The sequence below is a fragment of the Arachis stenosperma genome, chromosome 4 (genome assembly GCF_014773155.1).
Source record: "Arachis stenosperma cultivar V10309 chromosome 4, arast.V10309.gnm1.PFL2, whole genome shotgun sequence".
NCBI classification, from domain to species: Eukaryota; Viridiplantae; Streptophyta; class Magnoliopsida; order Fabales; family Fabaceae; genus Arachis; species Arachis stenosperma.
In genome coordinates, this window is record NC_080380.1 from 135,257,423 (window position 1) to 135,272,894 (window position 15,472).

General features: G+C 34.6%; 2 protein-coding genes across 7 annotated transcripts; one reads left to right on the plus strand and one right to left on the minus strand.

Moving 5' to 3' along the window:
* Nucleotides 1-1,462: 1,462 nt before the first annotated feature.
* On the minus strand, nucleotides 1,463-6,001 carry LOC130974371 (uncharacterized). Of its 4 annotated transcripts, XM_057899225.1 has the most exons (8): nucleotides 5,869-6,001; nucleotides 5,750-5,781; nucleotides 4,306-4,773; nucleotides 3,441-3,586; nucleotides 3,181-3,349; nucleotides 2,858-2,956; nucleotides 2,273-2,355; nucleotides 1,463-2,050 (listed from the first exon to the last, which is right to left on the minus strand). In XM_057899225.1, the coding sequence occupies exons 3-8, from the start codon at nucleotides 4,693-4,695 to the stop codon at nucleotides 1,924-1,926; spliced, it is 1,014 nt and encodes a 337-aa protein (XP_057755208.1). In that variant the 5' UTR covers nucleotides 4,696-4,773; nucleotides 5,750-5,781; nucleotides 5,869-6,001; the 3' UTR covers nucleotides 1,463-1,923. The 4 variants fall into 4 exon arrangements, with proteins under 4 accessions (XP_057755208.1, XP_057755210.1, XP_057755209.1 ...); XM_057899227.1 differs by lacking the exons at nucleotides 5,750-5,781; nucleotides 5,869-6,001 and adding an exon at nucleotides 4,906-5,045; XM_057899224.1 differs by having other exon boundaries at nucleotides 1,464-2,050; nucleotides 5,750-5,984.
* Nucleotides 5,680-10,806, plus strand: LOC130974370 (ribulose-1,5 bisphosphate carboxylase/oxygenase large subunit N-methyltransferase, chloroplastic). 3 transcript variants are annotated; one of them, XM_057899220.1, is made up of 13 exons: nucleotides 5,680-5,890; nucleotides 6,053-6,526; nucleotides 6,629-6,792; nucleotides 7,672-7,755; nucleotides 7,901-7,958; nucleotides 8,273-8,326; nucleotides 8,536-8,607; nucleotides 8,694-8,774; nucleotides 8,975-9,147; nucleotides 9,576-9,678; nucleotides 9,743-9,874; nucleotides 10,057-10,179; nucleotides 10,509-10,806. In XM_057899220.1, the coding sequence occupies exons 2-13, from the start codon at nucleotides 6,176-6,178 to the stop codon at nucleotides 10,593-10,595; spliced, it is 1,482 nt and encodes a 493-aa protein (XP_057755203.1). In that variant the 5' UTR covers nucleotides 5,680-5,890; nucleotides 6,053-6,175; the 3' UTR covers nucleotides 10,596-10,806. The 3 variants fall into 3 exon arrangements, with proteins under 3 accessions (XP_057755203.1, XP_057755205.1, XP_057755204.1); XM_057899222.1 differs by having other exon boundaries at nucleotides 5,708-5,890; nucleotides 6,111-6,526; XM_057899221.1 differs by having other exon boundaries at nucleotides 5,734-5,890; nucleotides 6,114-6,526.
* Nucleotides 10,807-15,472: the final 4,666 nt, after the last annotated feature.

Consider the following 15,472-nt stretch of genomic DNA (forward strand, 5'->3'; position numbering starts at 1 on the left):
ACAACTGGTTTTTAGCTATTTTTTATTTTTATTTTATTTTACTCACCAACTACTTCTAAACTCTAAAGTTTGTAGTTAATGTTGTTTTTTTTTTGGGACATGAATTAATGTTGTTTTTTTTACGGGTATCCTCCCGGCAGACCAAAGATTATTCCATTGCAGTAGTGAATTTTATTTAAAAATTTATCATTCGACAAGGAATTAAATCAATTAATATTATTGTCATAACTGTACTTTTCTTTTTAATCAAAGCAATAGTTTATTTGTTTTGGGCTGGGTTAATCGACCTTATTAAGAAAGTAAAAAGATATTGGCGAGTAAACAAAAATAAAATAAAATAAAATAAATCAATTTGGGTTGATGAGTGATCAGCTCATTCGTTTGCCTAAGTAAGTGTCGGGAATTCGAATCCCACATTGTGCATGCAGCAATTCATTGGCCAGCAGCAGACCCTTAAATAGAGCTCAGATCCACGACAAATTAGTCTTTAACCTGTCGGGTTGAGAGATACCGCGAAAAACCAAAATAAAAAATAATTAAAATTTGAAATTTTTATATTTTTAATATATTGAAATATTATAAATATCAAAAGTTATTATTTTTAATGCCCTTAAGCTAATTCTTATATATCTCTTTATCACTAAAATTCAAAAGTTATTTATTTATAAAATTAAATACTTTTGCTGATGATAAAATAAAGCATGATATAAATTGTGTAATAAAAAAAGTTATGCTGATAACAAATAAATTAAACACTTACATCATATCGGAGTTACAGATAAAATAATCTAAGAATAAAAATAAACTATAACTAAAAGATTAATCAATTACTTATTCATTAGAGTGATTGCTTACTTTTTTGCTTATTTTTATTAGAACTTAGAAGACAAAATATGTGGAATGATAAAATTGGCAATTGCTTACTTAGATAGTATATTCCTTTTGAGATAAACATGTATAGTGTATCTGAAGGGATATTCTTGACAAATTTTGTCTTGAAGCTTTACTCTTACATTATTATTATCATAATGGAGAAATAAACATGTATAGGGTATATGTGTCTAAGTTTCTACTTGTAATTTATTATGTACTACTACTTTACGTTCTATCATCCTATGCCTCCAAGTCAACGTTGATATATTGACGCTAAACAAATCGTTTGTTTGTTCCTTAAGAACATGTCTATTTTAATAACCATAGGTCCAAAGCCCTTTTTCTTTATGATATACCGTTAACATGCATGTATCACTCATTACACTGTTGAAATTATCATATATTTTGTGATTCTCACTATTAGAAGTTGAAGTTAAATATACCTCAATCTTTTTTAACTGAGGTGAGGGTAACTTGGACGAGAACTCCTCAATTGCTTTTCGCAGCAATTTAAGGGAGTTCCATTTGTTGTTACTCATAGGTTTGCATTATTACAACAAAAAATGTAAAGCGTTTTATTGGCTTAAGCACTGCAAATGTAACTATGTAAGCCACTAGTATAACCACCAAAAAATGACAATAAGAAAGTAAAATAAAATTCTATGTTTATTTTTAAGGATCAACCGATCAGGTAAGTTCACTTTATTTCTAAATGACTAGTTTATAAACATGATTTGTGCTGCAGTAATGTCATGTATAAAGAAAACAGCTTTGTTGTCATGTATTGACATGCTTAACTACATTAAATTCCTATTAGGAACTTACAATTTGGACTTCTATATGATTGTGAAAATTCTCTCCCATCCATCTACCCCCCAAACTGATGGACCTCAATGTTGGTATGGAGTTTGAGTAGATGAGGAAACACTATGTTGTGGTGCACTTTGTAGGAAACGACCTTTTAGAACTAACCAATCTCGAAACTGAGTTCAACTGTCATCGCATTAAAACGCGCATCTTCCCATTCTTTGGGAGTGAATGAATATGTGTTTACTCTGGTTCAGCTGGAGTTTGTGGAATGGCCATTGTTGACAGTGACGGTCGTAGAAGAAGGTATAAACCAGGCCCCAAGAAAGGTATCAATGATATGGGAAGAAGCCAGGAACCTTTATCAAACCTGCAAATTAGATCAGCATTGAAACATATGCTAGATTATCTTCTACTGTTTGTTCGTTTTTACCTATCATTGTAAAATTCTGGTACATTGTTGGACCAATGTATCTAGATACAAATTGTACATTTCTTTGTATCCGAGGGCAGAAAAACAAACGGATAGAGTAAATAGAGAAGGATTAGGAGCTTAATTAAATTTGAAGAACTTTAATATTAAGGAACATACCATTTTCTAGTAGTCATGTCATTGTAGACCCAAAATGGTGCAAATGTGGAAAGTAGGGTAAAATCAATGGACGTGATATGAATCTGCAACATTAATACCCAAATTAGCACCAAAAAGAGTTTTGGCAAATTCTATCCTATGAAGAATGAATAACTGTAAAAGAAATTATATAACATTGACATATTCTGAAAATGAAAGAATTCATATCCTTTACCTGTATTGAAGCTTAGACATAAATTTGGCCTAGTTACTAATTTCTAATAGACTAGAAATTGTTGATTGAAACTTTATAATCTAAATAATCAAATACAGCAATTACAGGAATACAAAACTGCATCATCATGGAAAAAAATGGTAAAGGTGGTAAATGTAGACACAAAGGTAAAGAACTAGAAACTTTTGGACAACAAAAGTGGTATCACTATTATATATTGTATATATACCAAGAGTGGTAAACCCTGTTATTGTATTATTGTATAGATATTGTATACAGTATTGGAAGAAAACACCATGGCATTGCTAAAGCATACACAATAAATATAATGATAAGTTTTGTCAACTACATGAATCAGAGTATGAACTTACAAATTTGCTTTCTCTGAAGTATTGAAAAAATTCTGTCCATGTGTCTGCCCCGGCTAAACAAGCATATATTATTATGCATGCCCCTGCAGCAAGCGACATCTGACGTATTGTTGGGGTAAGTTTCATTACAAGAAAATGTAGAGACTAGTGAGAGTATGCTACATGCATATGGATTCCTCTGAATGAACAATCAATTTCTCTAGTATGTGATTTGCAGGTAATATGTTTACACGGTATCTTATCACACAATGACATAACTCTTAATTAAATTTCAAGTATCTGCCTGCAACAATTTTCAAGATGAAACCAAGATGAGTGCTTACCACTGCAGTTACTTTTGATTCAAGAAAGATCAATGGCCATGATTTAAGCTCAGTTTCTTCAACTGGAGGTGCTGGTGGATTCCACAGTATGAAATAAGGAAGAAGCGCATATGCACCGCCAAAACATGAAAGTAAAAGGAAGGGCCAAACAGGAACTTTGCTTTTTGAGCTGTAGAACATCATAGTTAACATTGCAATTAGAGTGCAATTAACATTAACAAACCATGTTAATTTTTTAGGGAACATCAGATTTGAAATACCTCCTTCCTGTAGGAAGTAGCAGCATGCTATAGGCCAAGGGCCACAAACCCATTATGTACCACAATGACACAAGCACTTCATTCATTCTGAAACCATCATCTCCTTTCAAATTCAGAAGCTTTTGCAGGAAATACATGTCCCTTGACTGATACAGGGGGTGGGGGAAGAATTAATCCAAAAATTTAATACAAAACAAAAATATATGAAAATGGATGACATTAGGGAATAATAATTTAGTTTCCATGTATTACATCCAATCAGATCTTACAGATAAATTAAAAAAGGAAAAAAGAAAAACAGTTCATTTTCACACCAAATATCTCAAAAAGAAGTTACTTTTATCTATATAAAACACCTAATTAGATGTCAGTTTAAAAAATAATTTTACACAAAATTTACAGAATCAAGCTCTTTAACAGGACCCTGCTAACCCGGCCCGACCTAGCTGAAGTCCCATGATTCCATGAAGAGGGTTGATCCCTTAGCAAATGTTTTTTCTGTTCCCTGGATTCATTGATTAAGGAACCAAGATATTTATCACCTTACCAATCCCACATTGGTGCATATAATCAAGCTCTAGTAATAATTACTATGCATATAAAATGTTAGTATTCTCTTATTCTATCAAATCCAATCTTTTACCCAACCATTCAAGTAGCAAGCATGAACACAACTACTTTTACAAATGTAGCAAAACATGACTGAATATCTGATTATAGTTTCTACATATTAGCCCCTTTATAACGGAACAGTATCTTAGGAACAAAATGCTACTACATTTTTTACTCTATCAAAAGAAATAGAATATACATACAGTTATTTTGTTTAAAGGAAAGGCATATAAACATGGTAGATAAGAATTACCGGGGTCTGATTTGGTGTGAGAAAGAAAACATAGTAGATAAGTCCAGCCCACAAGAAGAAGAGCAAAATTGAGCTGGTCCAGTCCCTTCCACCATTTCCGTTCCCGTTCCCATTCCCATTCCCATTCTTACTCCCACCAACTACACTCTCTTCCTTTGACTCCTCTTGTTGGTTCTTGAGAGAAGAACTATGACAAATTTGGAGGAAACGACAGCGTTTCAAATGAATTGCTGACTTAGAGGAACTAAGAACAAATCTGTGTGGTGAAAGTGAAGATACTTTAAGTTGAGTAAAATGAAGTGAGGTTCTGGAGCTTTTGTGATTGTTGAGAGGAAGATGTGTTGAAGTTGAAGAGTTGCAGGAGATGAGAGTGGCGTTCGCCATTGCCATACTTGCCAGGATAAGGATGCCTGCCCACTAAGCAATTGCAAATACCAAAATGTTGTCGTTTTCTGTTCTTCTCACCACCTTGTTTTTTGAGAGAATAGAATATACTCTCAGACTACTATAAATATTATCGAGTTCATCGTATTAACTATTGGAAGTAAGTGTTTAGACAATTATTTAAATAATAAATTAAAAAAAAATGCATAAATGCACCGTGTGACTCCCAGCCGAGAGTAATCTGCACATCAATGGAAGTTGAGGGGAGCACAGTGCAGTTTTTGTTCTTTTGAACAAGTTTTTTGTAAAAGATACTTTAAAAGGATAATAAAATAAGGGCCATTCACACCTTTAAAATAATTGGAGCTTAAATTTATATAAATACAAAGTTCTCAAACCATTTATATTTTGGTCCTAATTTTAATTTATGTAAACTGTGATGTTTTATAAAAAATTTTGTGTGAACACTGATAAACATAAATCTCAAAAATTTAATTTATCCAAAAAAATATTCAATACGAGTATTACTAAAACTAAATTCATTCATAATTCGAATGTAAACTTACAAAATTAAAAACGTTTTATTAAAATATAAATTTTTTTTAATATATTTATTTTATATTTATTAAATAAAAATATTTAAAATTTTTTATTGATAATAAATTTAGACACATGTTAGTAGCTAAATCCAAATAAAAAACATCTTTTTTAAAAGAATAAAAATTATAATATTTAAAAAAATTATTTTTTATTTTCTTAATATTTTTTATTTTGAAGTAAAAACTCAAAGGAATTAACACAGACTAACAACTCAAAACACAAATCAACCCATCATTTTTGATATAGTCATCAATAACCAAAAAATTCACCACCACTCCATTCATTAGAAAACAAAAAAAGACCTATTTATAATTTCCACCGCACTTAGCCTTGGTTATTTTTTCTAATACTTTCACTCAAAAAAATTTAATAACTATTTAAGAGTTTTAACTTTTAACAAGAAAAAATGAAAAATCCCATCGTTTTGCCCGGAAAGTTGTGCAAGTATGGAACAACTCACCATTGGCCAGTATGATACCCAGGGACCAAACGCTGCAACCATGGGAATAGTGGGTTCAGTTGATGGAAGAAGCAAAGAGAAGAGGTGATTCAAGAGCTCGATTAAGTCAAGTGGGTTACCATAGCCATCGAAAATGAAGCCGTAAGAACACTTTCCCTTTTATCTGAAGACCTTATCTCTTAAGCATGCTATTGTCATTTTTTTGGGAGCTCCCCTATTTTATGTTTATTGCATTTGCACCCCCGTTTGTGGGAATTGTAATCGAATTCCTTTTATTGCAATAAAATTACTATCATTGATTAGGAGGTGATAAAGTTGGGACCACGTGATTTTTTAACCATAACCCAAACTATAATCACAGCAGTGCACTGGGCACCATAGATGGTTCCAGTGGATAAGGTTCTTCTTCTCTGAGCTTCAGGGATCATGTACGGCACCACTCTCATCCCTGCTTCTAGTTCTGGTCTTGCTTTCGCCTCACCGATTCAGAGAACCCACCGAAAGCGGCACCACCATGTTCGTTGGTATTGCTCGTCGCTTTCTGCTGCAAGCGGCACCGCTACTCAAGTCTCAACCGTTCCATGGGGCTGCGATAGTGATTCCTTGGAGAACGCATCGGCGTTGCAGAAGTGGCTGTCAGAGTCAGGGCTTCCACCGCAGAAGATGAGCATACAGAGAGTTGAGGTCGGAGAGAGGGGCCTCGTTGCCTCAAAGAATATAAGGAAAGGAGAGAAGCTCCTCTTCGTCCCTCCCACGCTCGTTATCACCGAAGATTCCGTAAGACTTTCCACTTCCCTCTCTTTTTGCAAGAAACTCATATCAATGTAGGCAATGGAACTAAGTTAATTCAGTTTATGATAATTCTATTTTGATTGGCAGGAGTGGACCTGCCCGGAAGCTGGTGCAATTTTGAAAAAGAATTCGGTGCCGGATTGGCCATTGCTTGCAACTTATCTCATAAGTGAAGCCAGCTTCATGAAATCTTCAAGATGGAGTAACTATATATCAGCCCTACCTCGCCAGCCTTATTCACTTCTTTACTGGTAAATTAATTAGTTGTTCTGATTATGAAATCTTTCAAACAATTAAGGTCATAAAAAGTAATTAATATTTAAGGCTTTAAGAAGTATGTAGGAGAATTTTTTGTAATCTGTGGTAGGAGGAATTAGAACTTTGCAATCTCTTGAGAGCTTGTTTAAGAAGGATACGGAAAAACAAATGATAATGGCTGAAGAATTAAAATTAGGGATTGAAATGCTGTGTCATCATTGTTTGTAGACCTAGGGTTCTAAGACTTCCATAAGCTTTTTGGATAGTTATATAATGTTGGTTAGCATAGCTATTGTTAGTAAGTAGAGCAATTAGTTAGTCAGTGTAACTACTGGCAGTTATAGAAGTAAGCTGAGCTGGCATCTGGTAGTTAGTAGTTTGGTTAAGTTAACTCAGGAAGACAGTTTATCTATAGTTAATTAGCTGTTAGTTAGTTGTGGTTGTTGTAGGCAAGTATAAGCACTAATGCCTGACTGATGCAATTTGAGATTCCTCATTCTAACGCATAGGTCATTTTGATTTTTTAAACTCACTAGTAACACTCTCCCTGAACTCAAATCCATCTTCATCACTGGAGGATTTGACATGGTGCCGTGAGTTGACATATAAGATGACCACTCTTAACTTCGAATTTCGAAATCCCCATTTCTAATTTTTAAGATTATCCAGGAATCAAATAACTAGTAGGCATTATGCAATCAATTAGTTGTTGCTAGTTGTTGTTCTTATATTGTTTCATCTTTTTACTATCATAATTTTGGCATCAAGCAAATGATAGATTAAATGGACTTTTCATCTTATTTCCACAAATAATAAAGGGGTCTATTCTGCTCTCTAATTGATCTTACCGTAGTTCATTGGTGTCATTTCAGGTCACAAGCAGAACTAGATCGCTATTTGGAAGCTTCACAAATTAGGGAGAGAGCAGTTGACAGGATTAATAATGTTATTGGAACGTATGAATCAATTGTTTGTACCTTATATTTCTTCATGATTTTGTTGTCTGTTCATTTCTCTTGGTATATAGCCTCAATCTATTGTGCTTTATTGATTATATAATCCTTTTATCCTTATAACTTGTGTACTTCCCATCTCTTCTAGATACAATGATTTGAGGCTCAGAATATTTTCCAAACACCCCGATTTGTTCCCTGAAGAGGTGAGTATCATTCATTGGAAGAAATCAGACTTCTGAAGAAAAACTGGATGTTGCAATAGATATGTCTAGGTTTTTTGGATGATCGAAAGTAGCAAATTTTCGTCCAGTAGTTACTTGTTAGTAATTTCTAAATTTGGTCCTTCCTGTTTGTGTAGGTGACCATTGGTTTTGTTATAAAGCACTGTTTTGAAAATTCCCAATTAATATTTTTTCATTTTCTTTATTTTAAGTGATATGGTAGTGCATTTGAAGCATTATGGTTTTGTTTGAGCAAGTGAATTTTATCTGAATCTTTCATTTTGTTTCAATTGCAGTTGTTCAACATTGAGTCCTTCAAATGGTCATTTGGCATTCTCTTTTCTCGTTTGGTAAGTCAATGTCATATACAAAATATAACTATAGATAATTCTCTGCTTCTTCAGCCTAAATAACGTACAGCAATTGTGTGAATGCATAATAGAGCTGTTTCTTGAAGAGATTGAAGTCCAAAACTAAGCACCTATTATAATTTTTTGTCTCATTTAAGACAAACAGTTGGTTTTATGAAAACGTCATTTGAGACTTTTCTACCTTGCAGGTTCGGTTACCCTCAATGGATGGAAGGGTTGCCTTGGTTCCTTGGGCAGATATGTTGAATCATAGTTGTGAAGTATGTACGGTCAATTCCAAAGAAATTTCCTTATTATGATTTTGCCCATGAAATTTTCTAACTCCAATTTCTTTTCACCGGTTTAGGTGGATACCTTTTTGGATTATGATAATTTATCAAAGGGAATTGTCTTTACTACAGATCGGCCGTATCAACCAGGTGAGCAGGTAAACATAGATTGAAAGATTGGAATTTGTTATCTAGGATAAAGTTAGCACAAAGCAAACAAGTTCCAAACAAAATGATAAGTTATTAATTGATTAAAGCTTTATTTGATCATGATATTTTTCACCAGTATGGCATCATCGGAGTAGTTTAAGCGTTAAGTCCAAAGATTAGATTTGACTGCTTGTATCATACTACCTAGGTGTTCATTTCATATGGAAAAAAATCAAACGGGGAGCTTCTATTATCGTATGGGTTTGTTCCAAGGGAAGGTGCCAATCCTTGTGATTCAGTTGAGTTGTCAGTGTCACTCAAGAAATCTGATAAATCCTACAAGGAGAAATTAGAACTCTTGAAGAAGTATGGATTATCAGGGTGAGTACCTAGAACTCCAAAATTTTACCACCATTCGTATATGGTTGAAGTTCCTTCTTTTTGCTTCGATAAAGATATTTCAAAAATATTTCTAGTTAGATCCGTAGTTATTTGAGATTTTTTAATTTACATAATAGCTTTTCCCAGGACAAAGTGACATGTCCAAAATATCCATTTTTGAACTGTGGAACACTAATGAAAAATAACTAAATGAACTACAATTTTTTTTAAGCCAATTCGTTATTTTTTAGAATTTTATTTATTTACTGATATAGCTTCTTTTTTCATAATGGCCATTACCTTTTCTTTCTTACTCTCTCTTAATGACTTTATATTATCTGATATACCTTTAAGATATCATTCGATGAATACTTTTAAGTTTTAACTAAAATTGGTACTAATTTATTTTGTTCCAATTTGTTGGTCAGATCTCAATGTTTTCCAATACAGATTACTGGTTGGCCATTGGAGTTAATGGCTTATGCTTATTTAGCTGTTAGTCCTTCAAGCATGAGAGCGCAATTTGAAGAGGTATGAACTAAACTAACTTTTGTGAATTATTTTTGTAAAACTCAACTAGTGATTCTTTTGACAGATGGCTGCGGCAGCATCGAATAAAACTACCATCAAGAAAGATTCAAGATATCCTGAAATAGAGGAGCAAGCATTGCAGTTCATACTTGACAGTTGCGAATCCAGTATATCGAAATACAACAATTTCTTACAGGCAGAAAACCTTTTGATGCCTTCATCTCTTACTTTTAGAATGGTCATAGCTTTTAAGAACGTTGTGTTTTAACAGTTGTCAGCTTCTAAAAGTTAATAGTTAATACTAGCTATTCCTCTTTTGCCTGCATGCTAATGGCAATTATCATGGATGAATGAAGTGAATGTATGTGTTTCTTGCAGGCAAGTGGATCTCTGGATTTAGATGTAACTTCTCCGAAACAACTCAACCGTAGACTTTTTCTGAAACAGCTTGCGGTGGACTTGTGTACAAGCGAGCGAAGGATATTATTTCGTACTCAATATGTAAGTTCATCCAATTACACACATTAGCCAGTATCTTAATTTTCACTCCCACTATTTAAATGGTTATAAATTGGATTGGACAACTGTAAAGGGACACAGCCATGAAAGTTGGGAATTGGAGGGGCGGGATAAAGGGTATACATAATATACACATTACACAATATATAAACAAATATCAATACTAATAAGAGTGAATCATCAAACTAACTTAGGTAACTCTTCTGTTTAACGAAGTGTTAAGAACTAGAATATTGCCTTATGTATGCAGCCATTAAAACTCTTAGAACTCTGCAGTTGATGTTGTTTGCCTTTCAATGATATTATTGTAGATACTGAGAAGAAGACTGAGGGATATGAGGGCTGGTGAATTAAGAGCTTTAAAAATCTTTGATGGGCTCCGAAATCTCTTCCAATGAGACCATTCATACATGGTAGTCCATATAACTTTTGTCCCGGTTTTACCCTCCTTGTTTTAAAAGCATGGATCTCACCTTTTAATATTATGAAAAATTTGCTGAGGTCATGCATGGTGAGTTTCTTTGTATAATGTAAGTCAAAATTTTTACACTAAAATTAGCCATCAATATATTTGTGTGTAAATATATATGTTGTTTAATTTGTTTTCAATGTGTATTTATATTTTAACAAGTATTTTATTTCATATTAATAATTGATTTTGAGGCAATTGAAAATTTTGGCAAAAATGAGAATGTCTACCACCCTTATTCTCTTTCTTAAAGTGATAATATTACGACATCGTAAGTTTTTTAAAATAAATTGTATCTCAACATTTAATTGTTGTTATCAATTTAAAAATTAATAGCATGTAATGTTCTTGTAATGAATCTTAAATTTTTTAGCAAATGAGAGAAATAACAGGATATAAGATTCGTGTTTTACTTCAACACCTCCTGGATAGTGAACACTTTATGGGTTAGCATATTTTGTTGTTAGAAGTGCTTCCTAGATAGTTAGAATACCAAAAAAAAAAAAAAAAGGTGGCACCGTGCTAAAGGGATGGTATTTAAACAGTCTGAAAAGAAGGATCTTTTTGTGAGAAATTAATTTGTAAATGGATTTAAAAATGGTGAAATGCTGAAAAATGAATGAATGGTGTGTTATACACAAATATGGAGCTGGTAGTGTTAAATGTCACAAAATCTAACCTGTGTTTTGTGTGGGACGAAGATCAAGAAAATGTTGCATCCTGCAAAACGCAATCTATGATTAGCAGGACAGGACAATCAATTTTCGAAATGTGTCAAAGTGTCCTCTGCATGCAGACAGAGCAGTTGTTGACCAGTCTTGGGGAAGGCAAAACACAGGCTGCGTTTGTCAGCTGTGCAGGGCAAATCGCAGGTTACGATTGGTAGTCTCCTTAGCTGCATGTCCAACACGCAGGTTACGATTGGTAGCCTCCTTAGCTGCATGCCCGACACGTGTAATGAATAAAACCAGACACGTATAATGAAGGGAGCTTATAAAACCAAAACGCAGGTTCTGCAAAGGTGAAAAAATGTTAATGAAAAAGTGAAAAACGAAAATGAGAAAGCAAGAGTGACCAAAGGTTACTGAAGGAGGAAAAGTGAAAACAAGTGTGGGAGAAGAAGACGTATACTGTGAAGGGTTAGAGTTTGAGGGAAGAAGAAAAAATGGTTCGTGATTTAACCAAATCGAAAGAATACATTATTGAATATCTGGATCATTCTCAATGGATAATTTTTTTTTAATTTTATGATCAATAAATAAATATATTTATTTCTATTTTATGTATTTATATTTTAACTAATAATTTTATTATTAGTATTATTATTATCATTATTATTATTGTTATTATTATTAGTAGTATTATTGCGGTTATTGTTATTATTATTATTGTTAGCCATTATTATTATTCTTCTAAAAAAAATTGTTATCATGGTTAGTATAATAGAACACTGTTTAAGATAATAATAATAAGTTATTATTATTTTTTAATAATAAATAAATAATATTATTTAATAAATAAATGTTTATTATTTTTAATAATTTATTAATATTTTTTTAATTATAAATAATACTGTTTAATAACAGAATACCGTTTAGGATAATAATAATAAATTGTATTTTTTAATAATATGTAAATAATGTTTAATAATTTTTTATTATTTTTTGAATACTATTTAATAAATAAGTAAATTACTTTTAATAATAATAAATAAATAAATACTGCTGTTAATATTTTATGAATAATAATAAATAAATACTGTTTAATATTGTTGTTATTATTTCTTGAATAAATTATTAACTGATATTATTTAAAATTTAAATAATTATCATTTTTCTTTTTTGCAGACTATGAGGAATTTGTTGTTCAGGAAATTCGATCCGCCAAATACCTTTAACGAGGTAGCTGCAGTTTCACTGGTATTTACTGGATTTTAACACGCTTCACGAGTAGACGAAATGAGAGGTCATTCTGCACTGCTGAGTGCATTGTAGAACGGTGGAGGCCGAAAACTCACACGTTCCATCTTCCAGTTGGGGAGGTGACGATGACGTTGGAAGACATTACATATATACTTAGCCTCCCGGTTAATGGAGAGCCCATCACAGGTAGAACAGACAGCAGTCACCAATTTCTGGTGGAGAACTGCATTGCGGTGCAGAGACACCAAACCGTGTCACACACGGGAGTCCATTGAGTGGTATGTCTGGAGTCACATTTTCTCCATTTGTTGTTGTGCTCCACGAAGTCGCCGCTAGTGTCATTCGAGTGCATAAAGTGGTACCTGACAGACCGAGTTAGACGACAGTTCGTGATGCAACAGCTTTCACCAGGCCCGGCATTTGACCTTGGTCGTGATCATTATAAGCGGTTGACAGGAGCACTGAACCATGACAGGGGAGAGATTTACAGTCAACGGGTTAACAGGTAGAGATCTGACCTCTATAACACATTGCAGTTAGGCGAGGAGATTATTGACTTTCATCCTCCTCTAGTGTACTACGTGTGGTACACACAACAGTACAGGGTTCAACTACGACTATCAGATAGAGTTGCAGGTGAAGAGGTTGGCGCAAATGAACCACAGGAGCAACAAGAAGAACCAGCTGGACCTCAGTAGCAAGTCCCCCTTCATGAGCAGCAGTTTCAGGTATTATTAATTATTATTATTATTATTATTATTATTATTATTATTATTATTATTATTATTATTATTATTATTATTATTAATTTTTACCGTTTTAAATTATTATTAATTATTATTGTTTAGGTATTATCATTGACTACTATTAATTGTTAACTAGGTTCCGGTAAATGAGTACTACTATCAGGTCCCGACATATGAGCACCAGTATCAGATGCCGGCATGTGAGCATCAGATTTAGGATCTGGCATAAGTCCAGCAGTTTTAGGATCCGGCATACGGCCAATAGCAATAGTAGTGGCCGGCATATGAGCAACAGGCACCGTACATACCGGAACGACAGCCCCATCAGGCACCTGAGCCCTACATACCACAGCTGGTAATTTCAGCCGATGGTCAGTTTAGTCCATTGGGTGGATCTGAAACCCTCAGCTTGTCTCAGGTCTTGAGAGATATAGATTATCTATTTCCGACGCCACCGTAGGAAGGGCCTACTCCATCTCAACAGTCTGGTGGTCGTCGCACCACATCAGGTCATGCCAGTGACTTCGACTTTGATCGATCGACGGGTCATGTAGATCCTCTCGGTCCTTCCGCACCACTACGTACCCAGTTGTTTGATTTGAATGAGTTCCGCAGCAAGAAGAGGGAAATTTGGGATATGACTTGCAGCACTGGTATGATCTTGGAGGAGCGAGTGCTCCGGGAATGAGTGGTTCCAATTTGTATGACACTGGTGGTGCGAGCATGCCAGATTTTAGTGGTCTTGACGTTGGCAGTGGTCTGGATGCCGGTGTGTCTCTGTGTCATCCGTATAACTTACGAACACAGATTGCGTCTCCGGACAAATACACCCCATCCTTGTATTCGAAGAAGGCGCCGAGGAAGTAATCTATTATAATTGATCTTGTATTCAGTGTTGTATTTAGAGTTGTATGATTCTATTTAGTATTATTATTATCATATATTTAGCTTTGTTCTCGTATAACTCTGTTCAAGATGATCATATTGCACTTTTATAACGAAATATTTATGTATTAAAAAGTTACATAACGAGGTTACATAAAAAGTTACATATAATTGTGAAGTAAGTCATAACAAAGTTACATTGGAAAGCTTAACCACTAATGACCTCTAGCGGAGCTTGAACCTGCGCGCTGAGGACATCGGCTATGGCTATGTCCCTCGCGTCCACATATAGTACACCGGCGAGGATCACACATATCTCGCGAATCCATTTCATTCAAGTAACAGGTTGACTTCGATCTTCCTTTTGTCGCGCGTCTCAATGTTCAGTTGGTGATCACCTTCGCTCCTTCATATCTATTCCACGTAGATAGGTCACCCATCGGAACAAACTCGCCTCTGTACACCTTGCAAATTTCAGACATCTTATACACGTCGTGCACATATACTTACCAATCAAGATGCTGGTTAGCGCAACATGCAAGAGCATGGCGACATGGGAGTCGCTCGACCTGGAAATGGCCATAGTCGCAGTGTCGTTGCGCAAGGTTAAAAGTGTAAACGGAACCATCTTGCATTTTGCGAACCTCAAACATCTCATTGCGCTTGTCGAACCGATTGACCACAATATTTCCTGCACGTCGAAAGCTTTCTTCAACTCTCTTCGTTGCAAATTCTGAATACGTGAATCCATTGTGGACACGTTCATGAGCCTTGGCGCTCTTCCGAGTAAATAATTCATTGCTTGCACAGGAAGGTTGCATGCACCCTTCAGGACAGAATTTATGCACTCTACTAAGTTTGTCGCCATATGTCCCCAACAATGGCCCCCATCGAATGGCAACACGCATCTCTCAACACCGATGTCATCGCACTATTGAGTATATGCCTCACCCCACTCTTTAAGTCTCTGGTAGAATAGCCTGTTGAACAATTCATTTAATCGTAAGTAGATATCACAAAATTACTATGAATGGGACCATAACAGCAAAATGAAATACCTGTGTTAACCACTAGTTTATGCAAATACGGAGCCTTGAACCTCCTTAAGAAGTTGGACCCGATGTGCCTGATGCAGTACATGTGCCATGCTCTTGGTGGTGACCATGCATCGTTACTGCGAGCTACTGCAGTATTGATGGAGGTATGGCGGTCAGAAATAATGCCCACGCCATCAATGGTAACAACATATCTCT

Bases quoted from the DNA above. Each gene is read 5' to 3' on its own strand.
- LOC130974370 (XM_057899220.1), top strand. From the start codon at position 6,176: ATGTACGGCACCACTCTCATCCCTGCTTCTAGTTCTGGTCTTGCTTTC. The intron at 7,959-8,272 runs GTGAGTATCATT...TTTCAATTGCAG, and splicing joins CCGATTTGTTCCCTGAAGAG to TTGTTCAACATTGAGTCCTT. The intron at 8,608-8,693 runs GTATGTACGGTC...TCACCGGTTTAG, and splicing joins TGTTGAATCATAGTTGTGAA to GTGGATACCTTTTTGGATTA.
- LOC130974371 (XM_057899225.1), bottom strand. From the start codon at position 4,695: ATGGCAATGGCGAACGCCACTCTCATCTCCTGCAACTCTTCAACTTCA. The intron at 3,587-4,305 runs GTAATTCTTATC...CCCCTGTATCAG, and splicing joins TCACACCAAATCAGACCCCG to TCAAGGGACATGTATTTCCT. The intron at 2,051-2,272 runs GTATGTTCCTTA...TCTAATTTGCAG, and splicing joins GACATGACTACTAGAAAATG to GTTTGATAAAGGTTCCTGGC.